Source organism: Petaurus breviceps, unplaced genomic scaffold (assembly GCF_028583685.1).
Source record: "Petaurus breviceps papuanus isolate PSGF00001 unplaced genomic scaffold, PetGlider_PUasm1.0 98, whole genome shotgun sequence".
Taxonomy (NCBI): domain Eukaryota; kingdom Metazoa; phylum Chordata; class Mammalia; order Diprotodontia; family Petauridae; genus Petaurus; species Petaurus breviceps.
The window spans coordinates 30,900,193-30,922,886 of NW_027187460.1; the positions used below are offsets into that span (position 1 = coordinate 30,900,193).

Sequence of the window (22,694 nt, forward strand, 5' to 3'; positions counted from 1 at the left end):
CCTCTTAGAAATCTAGACATGCTACCTCATACATTTTGTATAGTGGACCTGACCATGAGCTTATGCAATATAAAGCTGTCTGGCTATATATTTTGAGGGTATTTCTTTCAAAGGTATAAAAAATAATCATGTCCTTTTATCTTTTTTATTTTCTGATCCAAAGTCACACTTCAGTGGCTCATGGATCCAAGGTAATGCTGTTTTTTCAAAGTCTGTGCCATAAGATTTCAAATTCTTGGCATAGAATACATGAAGCTGGAAAATATCCACATACAGGCCCAGTAATAAGAACTTTTTATCTAAGAATCAGCCTAGATAAATTTAGTTAAGCTTAAAACCAAAGGGGTCAAGGTTTTATCCACTCCAGTGAAATTGTGGGTCCTTGGAGTTTTAGAATATGTTTAAATCCAATAACTACATTCATAATTTCTCAGGTCACCTGTCTGAATTTGACAGTAGGTACTTAGTTGGACAGAGTGAAAATATGGTAATAGTTTGAGAAAACTTTAATTTGATATGTCGGTATGCAACTTAATATCTTATTCCAGGTAGTGTTTGATATACAAAAGGAAATGAGATGAGAATTCTGACTTCATTGAACTTAGTAGTTCAAGAAAGAATTTATTTTTAAATAATTCTTCAACAATTAGATGCTAATTTAGAATTCTTCAGATATAGCATTGAGAAATGAGCAGTCTTTGGATTATGCAAAATGGAGGAAGGACATTTCGTAGGGGAGAAGCAACGCAGACCAAAGCCCATACACAGGAAAAAACACTGTTTGAAAATGACAATAAGGAAAATAGTCTGACAAAAGCAGAACATTCTTAGGGGAAGTTGAAAATCAATTTGGATAGGTAACTCATTTAAATGTAGATTTTATTCATATAGCTAGCTTAAGGTAAAATAGCTTCTACTCAGTGGTGAATTTATTAGAGGTGTTGTTTCACTTGTAGGTTCCTGACTATGTCACTGTAATAAAGCAGCCAATGGACCTATCACTAGTTATCAGTAAGATTGATCTACATAAATATCTGACCGTGAAGGACTACCTGAGAGATATTGATCTCATCTGTAGTAATGCCTTAGAGTACAACCCTGACAGAGATCCTGGAGGTGAGTGTTTTTCCCCTTAAAAATAGTTGAGGATAGAGAAGACAACATTTGTGACTGTGTGCTATTTGAATTTTTATTTTTATTCGTTGGTGAACATTTAAAATGGGAATATTTTAATTCAGCTCAACATTTATTAAGCATTTAACTGTGTTTAAGGCATTTTGGAAAACAAGTGAATCTTATTGCCCTCCAGGTGTTTATATTCCACTGAGAGCATTCAACATAGGTGAAAAAAAATAATCCATTTAAGGAGTAAAAATACACTTAAGAAAATTTTGTGGAGGAAGAGAACATTTGAGCTAAGATTTGATTGAAAATAAGAATTCAGAGAGACAGAGTAAAAGAGGGATCCTGTATTCTAAGCATTGGAGACTGCCGGGAGAGTACCCAGAAGCAGGAGATGGGATGACTAATTCAAGTGATATTTTGTAGTTCCATTTGAGAGAGTAATATGAAATAAAGGCAGAAGACTTTTAAATATCGGGCTGAGGAGTTTGCATTTTATCCTAGAGCTATTAGTAGACTACTGAACCATTTTTGAGCAAGAGAACGACAAAATCTCTGCCTTACAGTTATTTTGGCAGCTTTGTAGAGGATTCATTTCAGAGGGAAAGGATAAAGCAGAGAGATAATTGGAAGTCTGTTACAATAGTCCAAGTGAGAACTGATAAAAACCCTGAATTAAAATGGTACAGGGAGGAGGACAGAAACGTGTTAAAAGTTACAGTAACAAGACCTGGCATCTGATTGGTACCTAGTGCGAGGGATAAGAAAGACGTACAGGATGACTCTGAGCTTCCTGAACCTGCCTGGATGAGATGGTTAGGTAAGTGGAGAGGAGATTCAGGGAGAAGGGGAGTAGGTAAATGCAGAATTAAGAGGTGTTGAAGGGAAATGGGAAAGGAAGCTGATTTTGTGTAACTCTAGGGATAGATTCAAGCTTCATAGATAGACCTCCGTCATTTCTGTAAAGATAATTGTCAGCTGATTGAGTCAAGGAACATTTAGAGAGAAGGAAGTGACATTGGCACTTCACTGATGGAAATATTGATGATGATCTGGTCAGAGGAACTAAAGAAAGCATGGCCAGTCAGATAGTAGGAGAGCCAGAACCAGAAGAGCTTTGTCAAAATATGAGCCAAGGGACGAAAGAATATTTAGAATATCTAGGGAGGCTGTTGTAGACAACAGTGAGGGGGGAAAGTCGCAAAAAAGATCAAAAGGATGAAGATTGATCAAAGTCTGGAGTTTAACAGTTAAAAGATGATTAGTGATAAGAGCAGCTAGGTGACTTAGTGAATAGAGCACCGGCCCTGGAGACAGGAGTACCTGAGTTCAAATCACACTAGCTGTGTGACCTTGGACAATTCACTTAACCCAGTTGCCCTGCCTTCCCCCCTCCAAAAAAAAAAAAAGATGATTAGTAATGTTTGAGAGAAGTTTCAGTAGATAGGGCTCAAAAGTCAGATGTCGAGGGGTTGAGAAGTGAGTAGGGGGTAAGAAAGCAGCTATTTGTAGACTCTGCTAGAGTTTGGTGGTAAAGGGAGAAGGGCGAGGTGGTAATAGCTTGAAGCAGTGTCACTTGTCACATCAAAGTTTAAAGACAGGAAACCTGAGTATGTGTCTGTCCAGCAGGGGAAAAGATGCTAGAATGAGAATATTCAGGAGGAGGAGATGAATAGGGCTAACTCCCAGAAGAGACTAGAAAGGGATGATGGGAATAAAAGGCTTATATATGAGTTGTGGCAAGAAAGAGAACTGGCTTGCTCTTAGAGATTGAAGCAAAGGTTTTGAGGATGAATTAAGACGAAGAAGGGTTTTCAGGTCTGGAGTAGAGGAAATGAGGAAGCTCAGACGTATGGTTTCTTTTTTGGTGAAGTTATCTACTAAGATGGGATAGGAATGGCCTTAGAGAATTGAGGGAAAGATTTGAAAAACCTACTATAGGAAGTAGTGATAGGGAAAGAAAAGGATTGTTTTTCTGAATCCGGTTGAAATTAAATAGCATAAATTTATAGTGAACCCATTCAGCATGGCTTCCTCATAGAGGTATTAAGGGGTCTTAAAGTTGGGGGGCATCTACCCCAAGCATGTGAAGACTTCCCCTGGTGGAATGGGCAAATGAAAACAGTTTGTTCCAATGGCCATGAAAGTGGCTAAAGTAGACACTGTGGAGGGCTTAGAGCTTGGTTAGACATCAGAGATGTCAAAGTCATCCACTGCATCCTAAGCCTTCGTCAGTCATCTTGACTTTGTCTTGCCACCGGAATCTGGAAGAGAGTGCAGCCAACAATTTGCAACTCTGTCCCACTTAATCCAATTTATACATGAATCAAAAGATATCACCCATACCATCTTACCATTTTTGCCCATGCCAAAGTCCTGTGATGACAGGCAGGTGACAAAGTAGCAGGTATGGATACTCTGGGAACTGTGGTCACAACCTTGCACACAGGCAGCCCAGGCCATTGACTGATTTTCTCACTGTATTGAAGCACAGTAGGATTAGGCAGCCCTCTGGGTATCCGAAAAGCAAAGGAGGCTAGTAAAGGTGCCCTAAAAATTATCTGCCTTACCCAGTCCTTACCTGCTTACTGCAGCAGGTGTGGATCCCACCATGTAGTTAAAAATAAAAAAATTGTATAAAAGCTTGTACAAAGATGATTCCTCCTCACCATCAGTATATGGAATGTGCACACACTTAGGGATGACCAAAAAATCCAATAGATCTGAAAGATGAACAGCCCTTGTTTTGAGAGAACTCAGCAAGTACTACATTCGAACAGCAGTCCTGAGTGAAACAAGGTTGACAGAAGTTCAGCTTACTGAAGTCAGAGCTGGACCCATGTTTTTCTGGTGTGATCACTGAGATGAAGCTGCTGTAAGCTAGTCAACAAGTTTACATGCCTACCAAACGAAGAGAATAACACTCTTGATAATGTGATTGCCACTTTCAGGAGAGTGCCACAACACCATCATCAGTGTGTATGCTCCCTCTATAATGAACTCTGTTGAGGTCAAAGAAAAATTGTATGATGACGTGGAGACCATTTCGAAAGAGGACAAACATAATTCTGAGTGACTTTAGTGCAAGAATAGGCACAGACTGCAAGACATAACAAGGGAGTCTTTGGGAGGAATGGAATCAGTAACAGCAATGGTCACTACGGAAGACTTGTGCATCTCATGACCTCATTGCTAACACTGTCTTTTGTTTACCTAAATTCAATAAAACTTTGTGAATGCACCCTCACATCAAACATTGGCATTAAATAGTCTGTCATTTATAAGAAGTGACGAAAGCAATGTGTGGCCCAGAGTGCTAGACCAATCATAGACTTATCCTCTCTGTTTCTAAATGTTTCCATTCAGCAAAAGCTCCAGCTCCAAGGCAAGATGACTTCCAGAAGATTTAATGTCAACAGATTAGATTGCTTCTCTGAGTGGGAATAGTTTGTTACTAACTTGGAGGGAAAAGCTGTACCAACACATGGCAGCAGTGGAGAGAAAAGAAGTATACAGCTTTCAGAGATTCAGTGTACAGCACTGCATTTACTCATCTGGGTCAGAAAACTGGCAAACATCACAACTGGTTTGACAAAAATGATAGGGAAATTGAGAATCTACTAAATGAAAAATGCCATCAAAAGTAAAATACAAGCAAAGCTCAGAGAGATTCAGGATTCTTGACTCAGTAAGAAGGTGGATGAAATTCAGTTTTACCCTGATAATAATAATCTAAAGGGCTTATTATGTACTAAAGGCTATGTGTGAGCCCAAGACTTATAGTGCTTCTTAACTACTCAATGCTGATGTGACCACATTGATTAGTAAGGACATGATCCTGGAGAGATGGGCTAAATATTTCCATGGTATTCTCAACAGACTGTCATCTCAGGTGGAAGTCAATCCCCCTCTTGACTGAATTTCCATCTGAAGAAGAGTTTTTGAATGCCATTAGACTCCTCTCATGTGACAAAGTGCCTAGTACTGATTCTATTCCAGCCAAGATTTACAAGGCAAGGGGATCTGCTGCTCATTCAAAAGCTGACTGAAATTTTATAGGCTATATGGCAAGAGGAGGTATCCCCAAAGATTTCAAAGTTGTTTCCATTGTCATCTCTCTAAAGAAAAAGGAAATGTGTTGTCCTTTGACAATCACAAGGGGTTCTATCTCTCTTAGTCGTTGCTGGCACAGTTCTTGCCAGAGACCTTAAGAGGCTTACCTTTCCCTAGAAGATGGTCATCTACCTAAGAGCCAATGTGGCTTCAGAAAAGGATGGGGGAATGATCAATATGGTGTTTGCTGCTCAGTAACTCCAGGAGAAATGGCTAGGTGCAGAACAGAGGTCTGTACACAATGTTTGTCAACCTGACCAAGGCTTTTGATATTGTCAGTTGTGAGGGCTTAGGGAAAATTATGGGGAAATTCATCAGTTTCATGATAGCAGGCTTGCCCAAGTTCTGGATAATGCATGATACTCTTGTGGTTCCCGGTCTTCAATGGTGTGAAGCAAAGCTTGCTCCCATCCCTTTTAGGATGATATTTTCAACAGTGTTGTCAGATGCCTTCAGTGAGGAAGAACACAGCATCAAGGTCAACTACCACACTGATGGTAAATTATTTAACCTGAAAAGGCCACAAGCTAAGACTAAAGTGGAGAGATAGTTGATGCATGATTTTTTATTCACAGATGATTATACACTCAGTCCAACCTCTGAAGCCAAGCTGCAGTGAAAAATTCTCTGTTGCTTGTGCTAATTTTGGCCTAACAATTAACACCAAGAAAAAACAGGTGCTCCACCAGCCAGTATCACACCATCCATATGTGGAACTGTTGGTTACAGCAAATGGAGAAGTTTTGAGTACTGTGGATAAGTTTACTTACCTTGGCGCAGTGTATTTTCCGTGGATGTACACATTAATAATGAGGTTGATGCATGCATTGCCAGAGCTAGCTCATTGTTCAGGAAACTCTGAAGGAAAATATGGGAGAGAAGAGGTTTTAGACTGCCTACCAAATTGACAGTCTCCAGACCTGTTGTCCTGACCTCACTGTTGAATGCCTGTGGAACCTGGTTCCATGCCAGAAAACTAAATTACTTCCATTTGAATTGTATTAGGAAGATTCTGAAGATCACTTGGCAAGATAAGATATTCTTTCTTGAGCTAAACTGCCCAGCATTCAAATTCTGCTTCAGAGAGCACAACTCTGATGGGCTGGCCACTTTGTTCAAATGCCAAATATACATTTGCCAAAAAGACTATTTTATGGAAAACTGACACAAGGAAGGTGCTCATATGGTGGTCAGAAGAAGCAATACAAAGGCATTCTCAAGGTCTTTATGAAAAACTTTGGCAATTGCATGACACAGGAGACACTGGCAAAGGACCACTGAGTATGGTACACCCACATCAAAGAAGGTGCCGTGTTTTATGAGTGATTATATTGGCTCAAAAGAAACATGAGATGCACAAATTTAGAGATCCCCAAATATTCATATGGACTGTTTGTACTCAACCTGTGGTAGAACTTTCTGAGCTCTTATTGATCTAATCAGCCACATTTGGACACTGTACCGGTGATGACATTTTAGTCCTCTTCAAGAATGAAGAACAACCAGTCTATTTCACAATTCAGGAGAAGTCAGATTCTGATGGTGACCCATAGTTCAGGTTAGGGCAACACACAGTGGAATAATTCAGGAATACAATACATTGTATGTACATGGTTCATCTGTTTAAATCTAGAGTCGAAACTGAAATGAATAAAATGAAGCCAGAGTAGACCTGGCCATGTCCTGAACTGGAAGAATAAAATAAAAGGAACTGATTCAGGGGACCTGAGGCAGAAGAGATATATGGACAGGAGAAAATTATAAAGAGGAATTTCAGGATTCAAGATCATGGAGATTATAGATACAATTTAGTTCTCCTACCCCCTCTCTATATACATACACATGCTTTATATTTCACTTGGTTTTTTTCTTTCTTTGATTTTTGGTGGAGTTGAATCTTTGGTCATTCAATTTTGCCATTGAAATATTTCAATAGAGGGGAAATGATGATAGAGTAGATTTAAAGAAGTCAGTATTTTCATGGAAAAAGGTGGAAATTTAGATGAGAAATTTCATCATTCTAAAATTTTATTGACAGGGGTGGCCAGGTAGCACAACGAGTAAGAGCACCGGCTCCAGTGTTAGAATGACCTGGAGATCGAATCCCGGGCCCAGACACTTAGCACCCACCCAGAAACACCTGGCCGTGTAACCTTGAGCAAGTTACTTAACCCCAATTGCTTTAAAAAAAAAATTTTATTGACAAAAATAATTTTAAAGTTGTCCTTTTTACCCCATGACACAGCCAGGGTTAAAAATCTATAAATTAAGTAATGTTGAGAAATAAATCATAATCCACATAGAATTTGGTCTTGGTGAATAATAAAAAGTAAAGTAGTATTAAGTTTTATCTTGACTTTTCAGATCGACTTATCAGACACAGAGCCTGTACTCTAAGAGATACTGCTTATGCCATAATTAAAGAAGAACTTGATGAAGATTTTGAACAACTTTGTGAAGAAATTCAGGAGTCTCGAAAAAAGAGAGGTAAAAATTTTATATCAGAAAAGTGCGTTGAGGTTTTAGTTAGCTTTCTAGTGCCCAAGATACTTATTTCTTTCTTTTTTCTCAATTAGGTTGCAGCTCTTCCAAATATGCACCATCTTACTATCATGTAATGCCAAAGCAGAGCACAGCTTCTGTTGATGGTAAAAGATCAGACCCAGAACAGAGTGAAAAGCTGAAGGTGCTCAATGCCCCTATAGCCTGTAGTACCCCTTCACTATACACTGGTAAATACTCTTGGATTTTTTTCCCTTTTTGTCTTTTTTTTTTAACATCCTAAAACAAATATGCAATTCAAGATGTTTTAAAATACAAGACATAAATCAGAAGCAACAATTAAAGGAGAATATTTGTAAGTGTTCAATAAATACTTGCTGAATTTAAATGGAGAATAATGGCCTTATAGTATCTCTTTCCCCTATAGATGGTGTATATAAGAACACCAGCTGATCTGTACTTGAATTCAAGAAAATGTAGTTCCTACTCTTAAATTACTCAAGGCCAGTAGTAGATGTTGATATATATACAATATAAATCAGAGTAACAACTGCATAAAAGAAGTTGAATAAATTAACAAAAGAGATTGAAGGTAGAAGGATTATTTCTAGCTGGGGAGATCAGGGAAGGTGGTTCCCAATCAGTTAGGGAATCAACACTTATTAAACACCTACTATGTACACTGTGGATACAAAAAGAGGAAAAAGACAAACCCCCAAGGAGCTAACAATCTAATAGGGAAGACAGCAAACAGATATGTACAAATCAGCTATATACAAGATAGGAAATAAATAAGAGGGAATGCTAAGAGAAGTTAGGAAAGTAGGAGGTGAGATTTTAATTAAGACTTAAAAGGAAGTCAGGAAAGCTGGGAGGCAGAGATGAGGAAGGAAAGCGCTCTTGGCATAGGGGACAGCCAGAGAAAATGCCCAGAAGTATCTTGTTTGTGGAACAGCCAGAAAGCCAGTTTCACTGAATTGAAGAGTACATGTTGGGAAGTAAAGTGTATTAAGACTGGAAAAATAGGAGATCTGGATTGTGAAGAGCTTTGAATGCCAAATAGGATTTCATATTTGATCATGGAAGTAATAGGGAGCCACTGGAGTTTGAGTTCAGGAAGGTGACATGATCAGACCTGAGATTACAACAGGTCAGAATGTGAAGGTACAGGACACAGGGGACAATATTTTCAAAAGCACAGAGGAGACACTGAACACAAAGTCAAGTCAAGGAGTAAAGTACTCCAATTTGTCCTAAGCAGAGGTTCTTAACCTTTTTAGTATCATGGACGAACCCCCTACCCCTTGTCCATTTGGTAAATCCTGTAGACTCACAATAATGTTTTAAAATGTGTAAAACATAGAATTACAAAGGAAACCGATTTTACTGAAAAATAGTTATCAAATTGCATTAAAAAAAAAGTTCAAGGACTTTAGGTTAAGAATCTTTCGTCTAAGATCAGAGTGCAGAGAAGAGAAGTAGCATGAAGCAAGGGAAAGGTGTCAGCTCATATGGTAGACAGCCTTAAATGCCAGGCCAGTAAAGAGTTTATGTTTGATTCAGTATGCTATTGGGAACTTGAGAGTGGTTATGTAGATTTGGAGTGATAGGACCTTGATTTTTAATTCTGGTTTTCCCATTCTTTGGACAAGTCATTTAATGTCTCTTGTCTCCGTTTCCTAAGCTTTAAAATAAGATGGCCTCCAAGGTCAATTTTAGCTCTATTCTAATCCTGTGATGAGAATGGTCAATTACTTGGGCATCAGTATTAAAGATGGCTCAAAGAAGGCAGGGGTTAGCCACAGAGAGACTTTGCTCAGCCCTTTGTGCCATTTGAGAAACATTCTCTAGGTTATCTGCGTCCCAGACAGACATACAACACTTGAAGATGTACAAAAGTGAAGTGTACAGAAGTGAAGATGTACAAAAGGCCATTACAGACAGTGACGTTTATACTTTACATATGTTGGGTTGGAGCTTCCAGCCCAGTAATAAGGTTATTGTATTTAGGAAAAGGTGAAAGCATATTACTGTAGGTTAATTTATAAATTCAAAAACCCCTGGATAACTATGATAGAACATAAAAAAGAGCTATCCTGATATTTAAAAGTTGCCTTCCCTAAACACAATACCGTGTTTCCCCGATAATAAGACCTATCCCGAAAATAAGCCCTCCCCTTACTGTGTAAGATTCCTCTAAAATAAGCCCTCCCCCGAAAATAAGCCCTATTGAGATTGCTACTGTAGTGAAGGTGATCCCCTGCGCTACACGCTACATTACGGTACCCTCTGTATGCACCTTTCTCCCCCCCCCCGGGTTGAAACGCACGCCGCGCTCCGAGCTGCATCCAATCAGAGCTGCAGCAGTGAGTGCGTCATCCTGTTCTTCCCCAGTGATTTGCTTGCTGGTACATTTTTTTGTTCACATTTACCTGTTTATTAAAATTGCTGTCAATGTTCATTAAAATAAGCCCTCCCATGAAAATAAGCCCTCTGGTGTTTTTCTGTCCAAAAAAATTTAATAAGACAGTGTCTTATTATCGGGGAAACACGGTAGTCACTTGGAACTTTGTCAAGTAACTTGATTTCTGAGATTTCCACAATAGCTTGCCTCAGTCATTCCTTCCCAGCAAAATGCTAATAGCTGCTGTTTTAGATGTTTTCCTCTTGTCAAGTTGAACTGATGAATTTTCAGATTGAATCACAATGATGTGTAATTGCCTACCTTGACCAAACCATTTAGTTGGATACTTGTTAGAAGTTGTTGCCTGAAGCAGCCAGAGATGAGTGATATGGTAGGAATGGGGGCTAGAGGCAAAAGGAGTGAGAGTGATGGGTTCACAGTAAGCAGGAAGAAGTGGGGCTACTGGGTGGAGCAGGAGATTTATCAGCTTTGGGGCCATTCCATTTGGAAATAAGTCATATACTAAGTTAAAGTTCTTTCGTGCTATTAAATATTGTGGGTGGGAAAGGTTTGGTTTGATTTTGATTCTTGGACAGGAACTGTGATTTTATTTGTATAAGGAGCTCCCAGTGAGGAATTTCCTCCACCAAAGCAAATGAGTACCTTCTATGCCACTTATATTCTTAGAGTTGTCTGGGGCACCAACTTGCATTGTATCACACAAGAGGACTAGAATACATGTACTCCTGACTTCAAGGCTAGCTTTTTATCAGCTATATCATGTTACCTTTCATTAAATGTTTAGTATTTACATTTATAATTGTGAACCCTACGTAGTGATATCTTTCTATTATTACATTGTTAAAATTCTATTTGTAAAGTGGCCAAGAGCTTTCTTTACTCCTAGTTTTGACATGGGAAGAAGTGGATGAGACAGTCTAGAGTTGGAGGAAAATGGTTGATATTTGCCAGTGGCTTTGTTTTAATGCCCATTTTTGTCTTTGTTAGCTCCATCTAAGAAAAAGATTCGAAGAAAGAGTAAGTGGTACTTTGGCACCATAAAAAAAAGAAGGAAGATTTCTCAAACCAAAGAAGATAGCAAAAATACAGAAGATGACAAAAATGAGAGTGATGGAGATCAAGAAAATCATGATACTAGTATAGATCATAATGAGGCTGAAGTCACAGGAGAGTCTTCAGTGGAAGAAAATGAAAAGCAGCAAAATGGTTCTGAAAGTAAAATTGAAGTGGAAAATAAAAATATTTGTGTTACTTGTGATACTATTGTGAATGAACCTGAAAAGGAAACTAAGAAGACTACAATAAATACAGAATGGAGAAAAGACAGGATAATTTGCAATGGAGAAGTTACTAACTCTCAAATTACAGAATGTTCTGAAGATGTTGAGGCAAAGGGTAAGTAGTCTTCCATTTAAGCATTTTTAAATTATGAAAATTAAAAAACTAATGACATGGGGGCAGCTAGGTGGTGCAGTGAATAAAGCACCAGCCCTGGAGTCAGTAGGACCTGATTGAAATCTGGCCTCAGACACTTAACGCTAGCCATGTGACCTTGGGCAAGTCACTTAACCCCAATTGCCCTGCCTTCCCCCCTCCAAAAAAAAAAACAAAAAATGAGATGTATAGTGAAAAGAAAAATAATTAGCAGACAATTTCACTTATATGCACCAAATAATCTGATAAATTTATAAATAAAGTTAATGGCATAATAGAAAAAGGATTTTAAAATATGTGTTCCCCAGATCTATCAGTTCAGTAACTCTATTAGAAGTTGTTATTCAGTCATTTCAGTTATGTCCAACTCTTCATGGCTGCATGGACTTCTGTCCATGGGGATTTCTTGGCAAAAATACTGGAGTGATTTGCCATTTCCTTAAGGCTCTAGTGCCAAAGAGAAGTTCAATTCCTTTCCTAAGGCCAGACTTGAACTCATGAAAATATGTCTTCCTGATTCCAAGTCCAGTGCTATGTCCACTTCACCACCTAGCTGCCCCTTCTGAAGATAGAGTGAGGGCAAAAACAGGAATAACCAAGAAAGGAAGGAAACAGATAGCACCTACTTTGTGCCAGGTACTACAATTAAGCACTTTACAAGTAGTGTCTCATTTAATCCTCACAGCAACCTTAGGAAATACATGCTATTACTATCCTCAATCTACAGTTAAGGAAACTGAGATAGAGATTAAATGACTATTACACAACTACTTAGTGGCTAAAACTGATTAGAACTTGGGGCTTCCTGCCCCCAGGCCCAATGCTCTATCCACTAATAATAACTAACATTTATGTAGCACTTTCTGTGTGCTAGGCACTGGGCAAAGTGCTTTGCAATTATTCTATCATATGATCCTTGCAAAAACCCTGAGAGGTAGCTGTTATTGTTATCCTGGTTTTACAAATGAGGAAAATGAGGCAAACAGGTTAAGGGACTTACCCAGCTAGTATGTATCTGAAGTTGAATTTTAACTTGGATCTCCTTGACACCAAACCCATCTCTTTATCCACTGTATCACTAAGCAGTTTAATTGCCTAGATAAGAAACTCTGAAATGAAAAAGAAGTGATTTCACATATACTTTGTCAATTTTATTTTGTGGTGAAAATACCAACTAACATTTTAGAGTATTAAATAATTTAAGCAAAATGGCTCGTAATTAAGACATAGGGTAAGCAATTTCCCCACAAAATAAATTCAACTGTGATTATTCCAGTATCATATTCACAAATAAATTCGCTTTACCAAACTTAATCCCTTAACTATTTTGTTAAACAACAACAAAGGCTTTTTTGGGGAGGGTGGAGTCAACCAGAACCTTGATTGAACAGATGAATACCAAGTAAATCAGATATACTTAATGTATCCTAGATCAGTACTTTTACTCTTAAGTTAATTGTAGTACTTCTGACTACTAGTAGGTCAAGAATAAGCTTAATGGTTTGTTTTTAAAGGTATGTTCATTTTTATGATGATAGACAATTTTATATTCATTCTGAATAATATTAGTATTAATCATATTGATAATCTTCATGTTACCAATAGAAAAAACCTTACTTCTATAAACATACTCAACATACTCCTCTTGCATTAAGCGATTAATGACTTCATAGTCTGACCATTTAGCCAGTTCCATGTCTAATTACCATCTTATGTGTCTCCAATTTATTCTATACAAATAATTTTAAGATTCTTTATCCTAATGTGACATATCTTACACAGTAAAATTCACAAGAAAGAAATCACACATCTGAACCATTTTATTAAAGCTAGAAATGATTAACACATGGAAAAATCAAATAAACTTTTCCCCAAGTACTCATAGCTCTCCCAAAAATGTCACATATTTCATCAAAAGAAGTCTTTAATAAATTTTAAAATTCATAAATAATAATACAAAGTGTGATTTTAGACAACAAGGCAGTATTTGTTTGAGGAGCTGATATTGTCAAAGTTTCCTCAAACAAAATAAAATAGTGTATTACTACTGTTACTTTTTTTATATCTATTTTTAGAGGAAAGTGGTTTATAAAGCTTAAAACACTATGTAAATTTCAGTTGTATTTTATAGGATTATAGATTTGGAGCCTCAGGGGACCTTAGGGGCCACAGAGTACAATTCCCTCCTTTTATATAAGAAGAAATTAGAACTTAGAGAGAGGTTTAGTGACTTACCTGGAGTCAGAGATCTTTTCAGCATCAGACCCTGGTCTTTCCTGACTTCCAAGGTCCATAACTGTTGAGTTAGTAAGAGATGCCATACATAGCTAGTTCTAGAGTCAAACCTGACCTACCTTAAAGCATAGGTTTGACCAGGTGTCTGTCTCTCTCCCCAGGTGTCTGCCCATCTCTCTGTCTCTCTCACACACACCCACACTCTCCTGTGGTTCCCCTATACCTTCAGGAGCAAATATAAAATCCTTTGGTGTGAAAAGCCTTTTGTAACTTGGGACCCATCCTACCCCTTCCTTTCTAGTATTTTTACAACTTAGTCCCCTTCTTATACTCTGTCATCTGGACACTGGACTCCTTTGCTTTCCTCACGCAAAGCATGCCATCTGCCAGCTCCAGGCATTTTCACTAGTTAACCTCCATGCATGGAATGCTCTCCTTCCTGCCTTCCTTCAAGTTCTAGCTAAATTCCCAGCTTCGCCAGGAATCCTTTGCCCTTCCTTCTGAATTCTAGTATCTTCTCTCTTTTGATTGTTTCCAGTTTATTCTGTATATATGTCATATTTTTTTTTTGCATTTTGTCTCCTTCATTAGACTGAGCACGTACTAGCTTTTCCATTTCTTTGTATCTCAGTGCTTAGTTATAGTATCTGGTATTAGAAGTTCCTTCATGAGTATTTGTTGATCAACTAACTTGCCCCTTCCCCACCTTCACTTCTCCTTTTGGCTGTCCTATCCCAAGTTCTTTGAATTTACTGAGATTAATTTGTCTTTCTCGCTCCATTTCATACATTCTTTTTATCCCTTTCTTTTCCATCCAGTTAAAGCAAGTGGTTCAGAATCTAATCTGCTATCCAAGTTTTATTTAGTATTTCTTTTACTACACCCTTTTCTAAGAAGTTTTGCTTTGCCTTTATTTCTCTTCCCTTCCAGTCTTCCTGAATTTCATTCTGATTAATTTATTCATTCTATGCTCTTAATTGGGGGATAAAATTTCAGAAGTGACAGATTCAAGCTCCTGCTTTTATCCAATTTCTTAAAGTCTTTGTGGATTTTACCCTGTCTTCTTTTTTTCTGCTGGCTTCCATTTTTTTTCTCCAAGTGAAAGTTTTTATATTTTTTCCAATTACATGTAAAAAAAATTTTAACATTTTTAAAATTTTAGAGTTCTAAATTCTCTCCCTCCCTTCTCTTTCTGCAAAACTAAGCAAGCAAGCAGTTTGATGTAGATTATACTTGTACAGTTGTGCAAAACATTTCCATATTAACCATGTTATAAGGAAAAAAAAAAACAGACAAAAGGTTTTTAAAAATATGCTTCAGTCTGTGTTTCAGGCTCCATCATTTCTTTCTCAGGAGGTGGATGGAATTTTTCATCATAAGTTGTTTGAAATTGACTTGGATCATTGTATTACGGAGAATAGCTAAGTATTCACAGATGAGCATCTTTACAATATTGCTATTACTGTGTACAATATTCTCCTGGTTCTGCTTACTTTCCTCTTCATCACTTCATATAAATCTTCCCAGGTTTTCTGAAACCATCCTGCTCATCATTTCTTAAAGCACAGCTTGTTCATCAATTCCCCTTAATTTCCAGTTCTTTGCTACCACAAAAGAACTACTATGAATATTTTTGTACATGTGAATCTTTTTCTTTTTTCCCTTTAATCTTTTTGGTATAGAGACCTAGTAGTGGTATTGCTAGGTCAGAAGCTATGCACAGTTTTATAGCGTAATTCCAAGCTGTCTTCCAGAATGGTTGGATCAGTTCACAGTTCCACCTACAGTGCATTAGTGTCCCAGTTTTTCCACATCCCCTCCATCATTTGTCATTTTTCTTTTATATCATATTAGCTAATCTGATAGGTGCAAGGTGCTGCCTCAAAGTTGTTTTAATTTGCATTTTTCTGATCAGGGATTTAGAGCATTTTTTCATATGACTGTGGATAGCTTTGATTTCTTCTTAGAGAGAAACTTAATATAAAAGATTTTTTTCAGTTACCTACTTTCCTTCTAATCTTAACCACATTGGTTTTGTTTGTGCAGAACCTTTTAAATTTGATGTAATCAGGGCAGCTAGGTGGTTCTGAGTAGAGTGCTGGCCCTGGAGTCAGGAAGACCTGAGTTCGGATCCGGTCTCAGACATTTAACACACACAAACAAAAAACCTAGCCGTGTGACCTTGCACAAGTTACTTAAACCCACTTGCCCTCCAAAAAGCAAAAATAAATAAATAGATTTGATGTAATCAGAATTATCCATTTTATATTTCATAATATTAGTCATAAATTCTTCCCTTATCCATAGATTTGACAGGTAAACTATTCCATGCTCCCCTAATTTTCTTTTATATCACCCTAAATCATGTACTCATTTTGATAGGGGTATGGTGTGAGATGCAGATCTTTTTTTTTATCAAATGTTTTATTAACTTCTGGTTTATAACATTCATTTCTATAAGATTTTGAGTTTCAAATTTTCTCCCCATTTCTCCCCTACCCACCACCCCAAAATAGCGATCCCACTGGATATCTCCTCCACCAATCTGCTCTCTCCCATATCTTCTCCCATACCCCCTCCGACTTTCCAGTAGGCCACAGTGGTTCTCTATACCCCAGTGCCTGTATATCCTATTTCCCAGTAACATGTAAAATACTATTTAAAATAGTGTGTGTGGGTGTGTATTTTTAAACATTTGATTTTAGAACCCTGAATTCCAGATTCACTCCTGTCCTCCCCTGTCACCAACCCTTACTGGGAAGATAAGCAATTCAGTATAGGTTGTACATGTGTAGCTCTGCAACACATTTCCATAGTAGATATATAGTAAAAGATTGACTATATTTCCCTCCCTCCTTTCCCACCTCCCACTTGTTCTATTCTCTACTTAGATCCTGTCCCTTTTCAAAAGTGGGTGCTTCCAACTTCCCTCTCCCCCAGCCTGCTCTCCCTTCCATCATCCCCTCTCTCATCTCCTTCCCCCCTACTCTCCTGTAGGGTGAGATACTGTTTTTAGTGTATATGTCATTCCCTCCCTAAGCCAAATTCAATGAGAATAAGGTTGACCCATTCCCTTTTGCTTTCCTGTTCCTCCCTTCCATTGTAACCATTTTCCCTTGCCTCTTCTGTATGAGATAGTTTACTCCATTCTGTCTCCCCCCATCTCCTCATTATATACCTCTCTCTCACTTCTTAATTTTATCTTTTAAGTTATCATCCCTTCCTATTCAGTTGGTCCTGTGCCTTCTGTCTATGTATATCTGTACACATATATACACACATTCACATATGTATTTATACATAAGCCCATATACCCTCCTATATAGACATATATGTATGTGTGTATATTTATTTATATATATATATATGCATTTCTGTTCTCTTCAACTATTCTCATACTGAGAAAAGTTTCATCAGTTACAATTATTGTTTTTCCATGTAGGAATGTAAATAATTCAACTTTGATAAGTTCCTTATGATTCCTTTTCCCTGTTTACCTTCGCATGCTTCTCTTGCTTCTTGTATCTGAATGTCAGATTTTCTATTCAACTCTGGTTTTTTCATCAAGAATGCTTGAAAGTCCTCTATTCCACTGACCATAATTTCCCTTGAAACATGGTACTCAGTTTTGCTGGGTAGGTGATTCTTTTTTTTTTTTTAAGCAGTCGGGGTTAAGTAACGTGCTCAAGGTTACACGGCCAGTTATTATTATTTCTGGATGTGGTGCTAAGTATCTGAGCCCAGATTTGATCCCCAGGTCATCCCAACACTGGAGCGGGTGCTCTAACTCGCTGTGCTACCTGGCTGCCCCTGGGTAGGTGATTCTTGGTTTTAATCCCAGCTCCTTTGACCTCCGGAATATCATATTCCAAGCCCTTCGATCCCTCAGTGTAGAAGCTGCCAGATCCTGAGTTATCCTGATTGTGTTTCCACAATATTCAAATTGTTTCTTCCTGGCTGCTTGTAATATTTTCTCCTTGATCTGGTAATTCTGGAACCTGGCTATAATATTCCTAGGAGTTTTCTTTTTGGGATCTTTTTCAGGAGGTGATCAGTGGATTCTTTTAAACTCTATTTTGCCCTCTGGTTCTTTACATCAGGGCAGTTTTCCTTGAGAATTTCTTGAAGGATGATTTCTAGGTTCTTCCTTTGATCATGGCTTTCAGGTAGTCCAAAAATTTTTAAATTATCTCTCCTGGATCTGTTTTTTCCAGGCCAATGGTTTTCCCACTGAGATGTTTCACATTGCCTTCTATTTTTTCATTTGTTTGGATCTGTTTAGTAGTATTGATTTCTCCTAAAGTCACTAGCTTCCATTTGCTTCAGTCTAATCTTGAAGGAATGATTCTCTTCAGTGAGCTTTTGAGATTCTTTTTCCATCTGGCAAATTTGGCTTTTTAAGGCATTCTTCTCCTCATTGCCTTTTTGAACCTCTTGCCATTTGAGTTAGTCTATTTTTAAGGTGTTATTTTCTTCAGTCAGGTTGTTGACTCATTTCATAATTTTCTTGCATCATTCTCATTTCTCTTCCCAATTTTTCCTCCACTTCTCTTATTTGGTTTTCAAAATCCTTCTTAAGGTCCTCTATGGCCTGTAACCAGCTCATTTTTTTCTTGGAAGCTTTTAGTGCACGAATTCTGACTTCACTGTCTTCCTTCTGTTCCATACTTTGAACTTTTTTGTCCCCAAAATAGGAGTGTAAAGTTGGGTTGCTCTGCTTGCTTTGCTTCCCTTGTTTGCTCATGTTGCCGCTGAATTACTTGACTTTTGGACTTTTTGCCACAGTAGGACTCTCCCACCAGACAGAAGAGCTTCATCCCAATCGTTGGGTTTTTCTCAGCTGCTGAAGGTATTAGTTGGGTCCTCTCTCTGAATCCTCCACACGCTCTGGCAAGCTGGTCACACACCCCAGGACCTCCACCCTAGACTGCAATCCAGATCCAAGCAGGTTAAAGCAAGAGCGATTACCCATCAGACTGGTTGCTTTGTCCCCCTACAATCTGCAGGCCAGGAGCTGAAGCTGATACATGGCAGCGGCTGCACTGCTGTGGCGCCTCAGCGGCTTCTCACCCCAGGGGCAAAGGCTGACCACACTCCCAAACTACCAGATCCCAAAGTCCACATTGCATTGACCTCTCACTTTGTCCTTAGCTTCTGTGGGTTGATAATTCTGGAAACCGCCACAGTTGCTGGTGATCTGAAGTCCCTCCAGCTGTGGCTGGTCAGGCCCACCCTGAGGCTAAAACCTCTGGCTCCCGTGGGGGTGGGGTTGACTCCCAGAGCGCTGTTCTGGATGCTTTCTGCCGGGCTGTCCTTAGTGGGAGGTTAGCTTCTCTGTGTCATTTTCTGGGTTCTGTAGCTCCAAAGTTTATTCAGGGTCCCCTTTTACATGAATTGGGGTTGGTGGAAGCTGGAGTCCAGAGGAAGTCCTGTTTCTACTCCACCATCTTGACTCTGCCCCCTGAGGGTCTTTTTTCTGAGATGCAAATCTATACTAGTTTCTACCAAACTGCTTTTTTTTCCCAGCAATTTTTGTCCAGGTGGTGAGTTCTTGTTCTCTAAGCCTCACTCTAAGAAATAATAGATCATGACGCTTGTAGCATTTGATAGAAAAAGTGTTGCATGTTTGTAGTTGATCTGTGTCTCAAATCTAGAGGCTCTGACTTCCCTCTTTGCTCACCATGATAAGTTTCTAATCCTAATACCATGTTATCTTATCTGTGGTTCCACATCTTCTATCAGTCTAGGTTTTGGTGTCCCTTGGCAACTTACATTCCCTTTCTTAAATGGAATATTGTCCAAAGAAATACAATCCTTGCTCAGGGAAAGTGGTTCGCTAATGTGAAAATTCCTTTCCATTTGAAGCCCATTATTAGGTCCCTATCTGTTACTGCAGACATACGTCTTTGCTATATGAATGTTGTTTACCCTAGTGTTCTCCTCTGGCATATATAATTCTCCTTCCATCACTTGTTGAGAGACATAAAAACTTTCCAAAGGAATGGGTACAAGTGTAAATCCACCCCATTGTCTTCACCTCGTAGAGTCCTTCTTTTCCTTAATAATGCAGCTCAAGGCGTCATCATTTCTATGAAAACTTTACTGATCCCACTAACTACTAGGGCCCTCCTTAATTATTCTGTATACATTGGTATATATTCACTTTATATTTATGCTACATATATTTTTATTTGTATTTACTATCTTCCCAATTAGAACAGGCTCCCAGAGAGTAGTAGGGATTGTTTATTATGTGTATGTTTTTCTCACTAGCACCTAGCACAGCACAGTCACATAGGTGCAGTGCTTAGTAAATGTACTGATTGAGCTATGATTTTCTTCAAGTTAAGTAATCTGACCACCTCTGGTTTTCTTTTTAAACTTTTGTAGGCATTCAAATACCAGTCAAATACTGGTCAAATACTCAAATACCAGTCAAGCAGTAGACATTTATTAAACATATACTATGTACCAGGCACTATGTCTCTCCTCTCAAGGAGTCTGAAATCCTATGGTGGAGGATGATACACAAAGGAAGGAGAAAAGGTGGGAGGGCAGGGCCCTGTCACAGAGGCATGATGAAAATTTAAAGGAGTATAGCTAGGTGGGAAATGAAGAGATAACTAGCCTGGGCACTTCTTTTATAGGAGGCTTGGGGGTTATTTGTCTCCCTAGCCCCCACCTATAGGAGCAGAGGGAAATAATGACCTAGGGATGAATCTCAAGGTTGGTTCAGTCTTGGAGGACAAGTTTCCTGATTATGAGGTGCTTTTCTTGTGTTGAATGTTGAATCTACTAGGGTCTAGTTTGTAAGATGTTATTTTGTGTTAAAGTGTGAATTCCTTTCGCTTTTTTGGAAAGTACTATTTATCTCTTGCAATTTCTCTTGAATGCAGAATAATTCGGTTATTCAAATCTTCTTTCTTTTCTATTTAAAGGTCTTTTTCCAGCCTACTTCTATCTTCCTCTCTTTCCTAATGCTTCTTCTACACTGCTACTAGAATAATCTTCTCTGTAGATCTGATAGTGTGCTGGAAAATCTTGACCGATTGCATTGCAAATTCTCCAACTGCGCATTGCCTTACTTTTCCATCTTTAACTCATGTTACTCCCCTCCACATACTTCTGCCAGACTAGGCTATTCTCTGCCCCCTACTAAACCTATACTGTACAATTTCTCTTTTATTTCTTTGTTTACGCTGTGGTTCTCTTCCTCTCCCTCTATTGTACATACCTTTCTAGTATACTTACTTAGCATATACTCACAACTACTGTATGTTAAACGTATTTTACTTCCCTACTAAACTGTACCATGAGGACAGAAACAAATGTTTTATTTGAACTTGATATCTCTCCTGTCACTTAGTACAATACTCTTCATACAGTTGCTTAATAAATGTATGTATAAATTTGAACTTAGATGTTTAATTTCCATATAATCTGTGCATTAAATGACAATTATCTAATCGACTTTTTTTAGAAACTTGTGTTCTTAGGATGACTCGAGCCAGACGTTCCCAGGTTGAGCAACAGCAGCTCATCAGTGTTGAGAAGGCTTTGGAAATTCTTTCTGAACCCACACCCCCACTTATTGTGGACCATGAACAGCTTAAAGTATGTAAATAAATATTTTTAAATGCTGATGTACAAATAATTTTTTAAATGTTAGCACCTTTCTTTACTTTCTTTTAGATTCCATATTATAAATGGTATATCACATGTTATCTCATTTAATCCTCACAAAATATGGGGTAAGTACTGTTATCCCTTTTTTATTTATGAATAAACTGAGGCATAGAAGTAAGATAGTATTTGTGAGGCAATACAGTAAGTAGGTACTTAATAATTACTTGTTCTTTTCCTCTCCCCCCAAGTAATTAAATACAATGCAATAAACTAGTTGACCCAAATCTCTGATAACAGGAAGAGCAAGATAATCAGGAATCATAATGGAATAACTTGGCCCATAATGGTTTAGCAGAAAAGTGAAAGAATTAGAAGAAATGTAGATAGTACTTAGGACAGAGCTCTTAAAAAGAAAACAAAAAGGGAAGTGAGAGTGTACTATTTAGGACATACAATGGGGAATATCAAGCAGGTTCTTAGTAGCAAATTTGGACCCTCAAAATACATTCGTGGGTAGCACAACATGACTATTATAGTTATGTTTTGCATGACTGCACAAGTATAACCTATATTAAATTGCTTGCCTTCTCAGTATGGGGTGGTGGCGAGGGAGGAGGGGAATTTGGAGCTCAAACGTTTTGATTTTTTTGTAAACATTTATTTCTTCTTAGTTTTTAGCATTCACTTCCATAAGATTTTGAGTTTAGAATTTTCTCCCTCAACTTCCCCCTCCACGAAGACAGCGTGCTATTTGATATAGGCTGTACTTAAACATTCATATTAAATATATTTTCACATTATTCATATTGTAAAGAAGAATTAGAACCAATGGGAGAAATCACAAGAAAGAAGAAATAAACAAAAAGAGAGAGGAAATAGTATGCTTCCATCTACATTCAGACTCCAAAGTTCTTTCTCTGGATGTAGATAGATTCCATCGTTAAGTCTTTTGGAGTTGTATTAGATCTTTGCATTGCTAAGAAGAGCTATCGAGGTCAGTCATCCCACAGTGTGACTGTTACTGTGTACAGTGTTCTGGTTCTGCTCATTTCACTCAGCATTAGTTCATACAAGTCTTTACAGGTTTTTCTGAAGTCTGCCTGCTCATCATTTCTTAGCACAATAGTATTCCATTACATTCAAATTCCACAACTTGTTGTGTTCCCCAATTGATGGACATTACCTCCATTTCCAATTCTTTGTCACCACAGAAAGAGCTGCTATAAACATTTTTGTG

At 38.1% G+C, this 22,694-nt stretch overlaps 1 protein-coding gene across 1 annotated transcript in view; it reads left to right on the top strand.

The window, feature by feature from the left end:
* ATAD2 (ATPase family AAA domain containing 2) overlaps positions 1-22,694 on the top strand; it is an 89,507-nt gene that overhangs the window by 61,432 nt on the left and 5,381 nt on the right. The window contains exons 22-26 of the mRNA XM_069081025.1: positions 957-1,116; positions 7,600-7,722; positions 7,812-7,967; positions 11,150-11,557; positions 21,312-21,445. Coding sequence (XP_068937126.1) covers positions 957-1,116; positions 7,600-7,722; positions 7,812-7,967; positions 11,150-11,557; positions 21,312-21,445 — 981 coding nt within the window. The remainder of the gene's footprint in view (positions 1-956; positions 1,117-7,599; positions 7,723-7,811; positions 7,968-11,149; positions 11,558-21,311; positions 21,446-22,694) is intronic.